Below are 7,875 nucleotides of genomic sequence, written 5' to 3'. Positions count from 1 at the left end.
GGCCCTGCGCACCCCGGGCCCGGTCCGCACGATGACCGTGGGACTCGGGCACAGCCGGGCGCCGGCGGCTCACGCCTGTCATCCTAAACTGCTCCGGAGGCTGCGATCTGAGGATCGCGGTTCGAAGCCAGCCCGGGCAGGAAAGTCCGATGAACCACCGGCAGACCGGAAGTGGCCTCCCCCGCGGTCACTCGGGCTCTGGGGAAAGCGTGGCCAGTGGGAACTGATGCCAGGGCTGCCCAGAGAAACCCACGCGCCGCCGGCCGCTCACAGCCAGAGCTCGGGCGTGTGTGGGATGCCCGGCCGGGAATGGGGTTGGAGACGTGGTCCAGGGGGTAGAGCGCCAGCCAGTGCGAGGAAGCATCAGGTACCGACTGAGAGTCCCGGTCTTGGCTGGGACCTGTCACCCCCTGCCTGTGTGAGACCCCCCACAGCCCGTGCAGACACAAGCCGACTGAGAACACCTTTTATTTGGCCACATGCAGTGGGGAGGGGCTGGCATGGTGGGCCTGGCTGGGGTAGGCAGGGAGAAATGGCAGCCCCTAGGGGGACTTGGGACGCCTGGCCCTCGTTTGCAGGGAACCCCTTTTCCCTTTCTGTGGCTGCCACTTCCTGTGCGCCCACACCTATACTGCGGCCCAGTGCGGGATTCCTCGGGAAGCCCTGCATTATGGAAGTACTAGTCTGGCTCCCACTGGAAAGTCCTAAGCAGGACCCCACTGGCTATCCCAGGCCTGTCCTGTGCAACTCGGGAGCAGGTCTGAGCACCAGGAGGGAGCTCAGGGGGACAGAGGACAGAGGGGTCAGAAGGAACCACCCCCAGATCCGCCTGAGGCACGGGGTCACCAGCCAGCATCTGCCACAGGTTTGCCCCATGTCCTGCTGGCTCCTGCTTCAGGGGCCCCAAAGGGCACAGGGGACAGGTCACAGGGGACAGATCCCTGAGGGGGGGGCAGAAGAAGGCACACACAGGGATGTGGGCTGGCCTCCAGGCTTGGAGAGCTCTCTCACAGCAGCCTGGGGGACACGTTCACCTGCCTCCCGTTTCATCTTTTAAGGGGGCCGGCATCAGATCGGGACCTTGGTGGAGAGTGGGGGGCCTCTGGCATTGAAAGCTGACCAGATTGACAGGCTCCACAAAGAGGCAGCTGGGGGGGGGGATGGAGGTCAAACCAGGAGGTCTGGGGGTAGCTGGCTTGCAGCCCTCCTCCTTCTTAAGGCAGACTCTTCTCTGACAGCTGCTCACCATTCAGGGCTCGGTGGATGGGGATTCAGGGGGTGTCAGGGAAGCGGGGGCCCGATGGTGATGCTGCTGTTGGTGACCCTGGGCCCGTACCAGCCGGCCCAGTAGTGAGTGTCCACGCCACCGTGCTGAAACCAGATGTAGCGGACGCCGGGTGGGTAGTTGGAGAATGTGTGGGAGACCTGGGGCAGGAAGAAGGAGGGAGAGCGTCAGGTGAGCTGGCCCCAAAAGGCCAAGGGAGCAAGAAAAAGGCTCTGTCCTCAAGGCTGGACCTGGGTCAGCAGGTGCGGTTTGGGGCCTAGCTCTGTGGTTGTGGGCAGGTCATTTTAGCTCTCTATGCCTCTGTTTTCTTATCTGTAAAATGGAGCCAATACCAGGTGTGCATATGGGTTTGTTAAATTGAACTAAAATTAGTTATTTTTTTAAAGTCTATTATTGGGGCTGAAAATGTGGTCCTAGGACTTGAACTCAAGGCCAGGGTGCTATCTCTGAGCTAGCATTTTACCACTTGAGCCACATTTCTGTTTCTGGCTTTTTTTTTTTTTTTTGCCAGTTCTGGGGTTTGAACTCAGGGCCTAGTCACTGTCCCTGAGCTTCTTTTGCTCAAGGCTAGCACTCTACCACTTGAGCCACAGCACCACTTCTGTTTTTATTCTGTTCATATGGTACTGAGGAATGGAACTCAGTTCATGCATGTTAGGCAAGCACGCTACCACTAAGCCACCTTCCCAGCTCCCCTTCCCCTCCCTCTTCCCCCCAGGAAGGCTTCTTATTACTAGTTCACAGATGAAGTGAGCCAGGCCCTGGAGTTCCAAAACCCAGATGCAAAAAGGCAGAGCTTAGAATTGACCCTTGCACTGACTCAGCAGTCTCTCTTAGGAACCTGTCCTGCCTCTTTGCCCTCCCCCCCAGACACACCCACTCAGGGCACACCCCGCCCACGCCCCCCCAAGGCCTGCTCAGCCCCTCCACCTGCCCTAACTCACCTCCCTCCACTTGGCATCGCTCTTCTGCTGGATCATCGCAGGGTCGGGCTGGAAGGTCCCCAGTGGTGCGTGAGCGGATGACAGGAGCTGAACGCACAGCTGGTACTTGGACCCGCAGTCTGGCCTGGCTGCAAACCTGCGGACAGAGGGAGGGGGTGGGGGGCAGGGCGGGGGTGGGGCGCCTGAGCAGCAGGCCCCCTTCCCCCCTCCCCTTGCCCGCGGGCACTCACCAGTCCTTGACCTCGATGTCCGGCCGGGTGTTGTCCATCAGCTCCTCCCAGTACCCTTCGGCCTTGAGGTCCACTACCTGGGACTTGAGGCAGGTGCTGGGGAGGTAGAGGGGCATGGGCCTGGGGCTCAGCAGCAGGAATTGGGAGCTAGGCTGCCCCTCCCCCCAGGCCAGAAGCCCTCAGGGTGTCCTAGGCATTTCCCCCACTCCCCAAGACCCCCAGATCTTACTAATACGATGTCACGAAGTATTTCTTGACCTGGTCATTGGGGAACTCCTTCCTCTGGTCTTTAGAGAGGTCTTCCACCTTCCACTCGTCCCCTCCGTTCACATCGAGGCTCCAGAACTCAAAGCCTTCTGCTGGGAAGGCAGAGTTCCTCATGCAGGATGTCCCCCTGCACCCCCTTTCCACACACCCCTTCCTTCCTCCCTCTCCGCTCCAGAAGCCCCGACAAGCTGCCCTCTTGCCCTGTGGGCCAGCGGATGGACAGGCCCCACCCCAGCATCAGGTGTTTCTTGTGTCCGGGCACTGAGAATAAATACCAGGCCCCTTCTGCATGGAGGGCACAGCCATGGGCCGGACAGACTCAAGTGTCTCACAGAATCCAACAGTACTGGGCTGTGTGTCCCTACATAAATTGCTTTTCCCCTCTGAGCTTGGTCTTTTCATTAACAGAACAAAATCTAGAAAACTTGATACGAAGTGCCACAGGATTTTAGCTTTTGAGGACCACAATTCTCCTCTTCTTTTTTCTTCTTCTTCTTCCTCTCTCTCTCTCTCTCTCTCTCTCTCTCTCAGTGGTACTGGGGCTTGAATGCACTGACTTTCCAGGCAGGTGCTTTTCTACTTGAGTTATGCCACCAGTCCCTTTTTACTTTAGGTTCTTTTTCAGAAAAGGTCTTCAGTTTTAACCTGCACTGGCTTGAGACCCTGATCCTATCTTTAGCTTCCTCCTGAGTTGGTGGGATGATAGCCATAAACTACTACACCCCACTTTTCATTGGCCTGAGGTAGGTTCTCAGTAACTTTTTTCTCTAGGCTGGTCTATTGATCTCTGCTTCCCAAGTAGCTGGGATTACAGAAGTGAGACATTACAGCTGGCCTTGTTTTGTGTTTTACAACCCTTTAGAAACATAAAACTATTGTTAGTCCCTAGGCTAGATTTGGCTGGTGGACTATAATTTGCAAAATGTTGGTGAAGAGCTTGGGTGCTGGTGAGTCCTGGCAGACAGATCCCTAAAACTCTGGAGCCATTTTTTTTGGGGGGGGTGGTCATGGGGCTTGAATTCTGGGCCAAGGCGCTGTCCTTGAGCTCTTCAGCTCAAGACAAGCACTCCACCACTTTAAGCCACAGTGCCATTTCCAGTTTTCTGGTGGTTATTTGGAGATAAGAGTCCCACAGACTTTCCTGCCTGAGCTGGCTTTGAACCATGATCCTTAGATCTCAGCCTCCTGAGTAGCTAGGATTACAGGTGTGGGCCACCGCCACCTGACTTGGAGCTCTTTTCAAAATTATTTTCTCACTCTTCACGCTTGGGTTTCCAGAAGCAAGACTGCCATCTAGGACAGTCTCAGTAGACCTAACCCTGAAATCAGTGAATGAGGCCAACAAAGCATGGTTTGCGCTAGGCACTGGTGGCTTCCCTCTGTCACCCCAGTTACTCAGGAGGCTGAGAGCTGAGGATCACAGTTCAAAGCCAATCCAGGCAGGAAAGTCTGAGACTCTTTATCTCCAATTAACCAGCAAAAGGCTGGAAATAGTAGAACTCTAGCCTCAAGTAAAAAAAAAAAAAAAAAGCCCTCAAGGACAGTACCCAGGCCTTGAGTTTAAGCCCTAGGACTGGCACAAAACCAAAAACAATCCCCCTCCCCCATGGCTCTGATTTGTGTCTTGGGCATTCTCTATTCTAGGAAGGACCTGGAAGATCTAGTCTTTTTTTTGGGGGGGGGGGCTGGTACCAGGGTTTGAACTCAGAACTCAGATCCTTGAGCTTGTTTGGCTGGTGCTTTATCAACTTCAGCCATGTCTCCAGCCTGGCTTTTCTTTTCTTTTCTTTCCTGGCTGTTATGGGGATAGAGTCTGGAGTCTGGCAGACTATTCTGCCCGGGCTGGCTTCAAACCTCAATCCTTCAACTCTCAGTGCACCATGAGCAGCCAGGGTGGCAGGAGTGAGCTATTAGTACCTGGCTGGGAGAACGAATCCAGAAGTGGATTAGTTGGCCTCAGTTTACCCATCTGAAAAAATGGACGCACTAATGAATGACCTCTAAGTTATCGTGAGAAGTGTTTAGCCAGCCAAAGGACCTGGCTCACCTTGGCAGTTCAGCAAACATTAGCTGCCCTCATGGTGTGTGTGTGTGTGTGTGTGTGTGTGTGTGTGTGTGTGTGTGTGTGTGTGTGTGTGTGTGTGTGTGTGTGTACGCGCGTGCGCGCCGCCAGGCCCTCTGCACCCCACCTTCAGCACAGGGGTTGTGCAGGAGATTCCTTTGCAGGCTGCGCAGGAAGTAGAAGATCTTCCAGTCGGCCACAGGCTGGTCCCAGTCCCGGGTGATGAAGCCGTCGCGCAGGCACTTGCGCTTCCAGAGCGTCACCAGGTCGATGAGGTCCCGCCAGAGGCTGCAGACCGGGCGGCAGCGCAGCAGCAGCTGGCGGGCGGGCACGTGCGTGAAGAGCTCCAGCAGGATGTTCTCGGGGAGCTCGTTGATGTTGATCTTGGCCATGGTGGTGGTGGCTGGGGGTCGCTCTCAGGCCTGTGGGGACAGCAGCAGTGAGCCAAGAGCAGGGAGCAGTACTGGGGTGTGCATGTGCACCCAATCCTAGAGATACAAGTCTTAAAGCTGGGCTCCGGTGGCTCATGCATATTGAAGTAAGGAGGTCAGGTCTGGCCAGCGCCATATTGGCCACATGGTGGATTGTAGGGTCTGAGATCTAGTCTTTTTATGCTAGGGGAAGAAAACTTCCTATCACCTGCCTCCCAGGTGATGGGCGTGCCCAGATCCCTGGAGGCAGGAATGGGCACTTGGCTGATAGGTTACTAAACTTGTCAGTCCAGTGCCTGGGACTGGGAATTTCCTGTGGATCTGTGTCCCCCCCCCCCAACCCCCTCCCGACCTACTTAGGCCCGGATAAGCCTAGAGGCCATTACACGATGCCACGTGTCTCCATGATTATCTCCTGTGTCCTGTCTCTGCCCCGTCTCCTGGCTCATCTCCAGCCATCATGGTGTACCAATTCAGCTTTCCATTGGAGCTAACTTGGATTGTTGGTATTGTTTTGTTCTTTCCTCTTTAGCCTGTTTCCTAGCTGTGTTACGTGTATTTGGGGACTGCAGACCTTTGTAACAACTGGCTGCCTGCAGCCTGCTAACTATAATAAAGACTCCAATATTTCATATTCCAAAAATGTGGCTACTGGGATAATTTACCTTACAACACTATAATCCTAGCTACTCAGGAGGCTGAGATCTGAGGATCAGTTCAAAGGCAACCCAGGCGGAAAAGTCGCCATGAGACTCTTATCTCCAAATAACCACTCAAAAAATGAAGTAGAGTTGTGACTTGATTGGTAGAGTGCTAGCCTTGAGCACAAAGAGGCTCAGGGACAGCGCCCAGGCCATGAATTTAAGCCCCACAACTGACCAAAGGGAAAAAAGTCTTAAAGCCTTTCTGCTATCCTAACCAGGCATAAGCCAGTAATGACCAGCCATTGGGAGGTGGAGGCAGAACAATCAAGAGTTCAAAGCTGCGTTCAAAGCTGCCGGGCGCCGGTGGCTCACACCTGGAATCCTAGCTACTCAGGAGGCTGAGATCTGAGCATCACGGTTCAAAGCCAGCCCGGGCAGGGAAGCCCATGAGACTCTAATCTCCAATAAAGCACTAGAAAACCGGAAGTGGCACTGTGGCTCAAGTGGTAGAGGGCTTCCTTTGAGCTGAAGAGCGCCAAGAACAGTGCTCAAGCCCAGAGTTCAAGCCCCATGACTGACCAAGAAAATAATTCAGGGCTGGGAAGGTAGCTCAGTGGTAGAGTGCTTGCTTTGCATGCATGAAGCCCTGGGTTCAATTCCTCAGCACCACATAAACAGAAAAAGCCAGAAGTGGTGCTGTGGCTCAAGTGGTAGAGTGTTAGCCTTGAGCTGAAGAGCTGAGGGACAGTGCTCAGGCCCAGAGTTCAGGCCCATGACTGGCAAAAAAAAAAAAAGAGTTCAAAGCCAACTGAGACCACAAGGAACTACAGTTTTTATATTAAAAACAAAACAACCTAGCTACTCAGGAGGCTGAGATCTGAGGATCACAGTTGGAAGCCAGCCAGGGCTAGAAAGTCTATAAGACCCTTCCTTATCTCTAAGTAACTACCAAAAAAGCCAGCGGTGAGTCTGTTGCTCAAGTGGTGGCATGCTAGCTAGCCTTGAGCAAAAATGCTCAGGGACAGTGCCCAAGCTCGGACTTCTAGCCCCAGGACCAGCACAAAATAAATAAAATGTTAAAAGAGCCTTTTGAAGCTAGTTGGATGCCCGGTAAGATTTCCCAGAGGTGACACAGTGGGGTGCAAATTCCTTGAGGGCTTGGCGATGGAGATCTTCACTGTCAGAATACCAGGGCTGGGAGTGTGGCTTAGGTAAAGTGCTTACCTAGCATGCATGAAGACCTGGGTTCCATTCCTCTGTGCCACAAAAAGAAAAAGCTCTTGTGGCAGAGTGCTAGCTGTGAGCAAAAGAAGCTCAGGAACAGTGCCCAGGCCCTGAGTTCAAGCCCCAGGACTGGCAAAAAATGAAAATACAAAATACAATTATCCACTGCTCACCTAGAGGAGCTCAATCACACATTCCTCCAGCCAGGCCTGGGAAGGCCAGGAATGTGGCTGTACGAGCTCCAGGACTAAAGTTCCGCCTTGGGTGAGGTTTGGGATGAGACAGGGAGGGTTTTACCTGCATCTGGCTGGTATGGAGAATGTGGTCCACCTCTGTGGGGCAAGCTTTTCCCAGGCTCTTCTGAGGGTGCAGACAGGGCCCAGAGGAGGCTCTGTCTTGTCAATCCTCAGGGCCAGAAAAAGGATCTTTGGTCCCTGTGGCTATGCTAGGGAGGGACAGGAAATAGCTTCGTAACAAGTGAGATCAGACCACTTTAAAGTGTTGACAATGCACAGGGAAGCGGAGGCTCTCATCCTCCATTAACCACCAAAAGCAAGCCAGAAGTGGAGCTATGGCTCAAGTGGTAGAGCCCCAACCAGCCCTGAGTGAAAAAGCTCAGGGACAGCGCCCAAGTCCCGAGTTCCAGCCCTAGGATCCGCACACAAACACCTGTGGAACTAGCTCACGGGGCACCCCGGGGGGCCAGGCCGGCCGCCGGGGGTCGCCCCCCATCCCGTCCCCACCTAGGAAGCGGACGTCCCACCAGGTCCCGGGTCCCGGCCTGGGCA

At 54.4% G+C, this 7,875-nt stretch overlaps 1 protein-coding gene across 3 annotated transcripts; it reads right to left on the bottom strand.

Moving 5' to 3' along the window:
- Window positions 1-493: 493 nt before the first annotated feature.
- Window positions 494-7,853, bottom strand: Fbxo44 (F-box protein 44). Of its 3 annotated transcripts, none has more exons than XM_013031259.1 (7): window positions 7,831-7,853; window positions 4,916-5,210; window positions 2,718-2,815; window positions 2,460-2,555; window positions 2,230-2,365; window positions 1,247-1,425; window positions 494-1,148 (listed from the first exon to the last, which is right to left on the bottom strand). In XM_013031259.1, the coding sequence occupies exons 2-6, from the start codon at window positions 5,178-5,180 to the stop codon at window positions 1,250-1,252; spliced, it is 771 nt and encodes a 256-aa protein (XP_012886713.1). In that variant the 5' UTR covers window positions 5,181-5,210; window positions 7,831-7,853; the 3' UTR covers window positions 494-1,148; window positions 1,247-1,249. The 3 variants fall into 3 exon arrangements, with proteins under 3 accessions (XP_012886713.1, XP_012886720.1, XP_012886705.1); XM_013031266.1 differs by lacking the exon at window positions 7,831-7,853 and adding an exon at window positions 7,088-7,115 and having other exon boundaries at window positions 2,689-2,815; XM_013031251.1 differs by lacking the exon at window positions 7,831-7,853 and adding an exon at window positions 7,088-7,115.
- Between the last annotated feature and the right edge of the window lie 22 nt (window positions 7,854-7,875).

This window comes from Dipodomys ordii, unplaced genomic scaffold, assembly GCF_000151885.1.
Source record: "Dipodomys ordii isolate 6190 unplaced genomic scaffold, Dord_2.0 Scaffold6, whole genome shotgun sequence".
Taxonomy (NCBI): domain Eukaryota; kingdom Metazoa; phylum Chordata; class Mammalia; order Rodentia; family Heteromyidae; genus Dipodomys; species Dipodomys ordii.
This window is presented reverse-complemented; position numbering and strand designations above follow the sequence as displayed.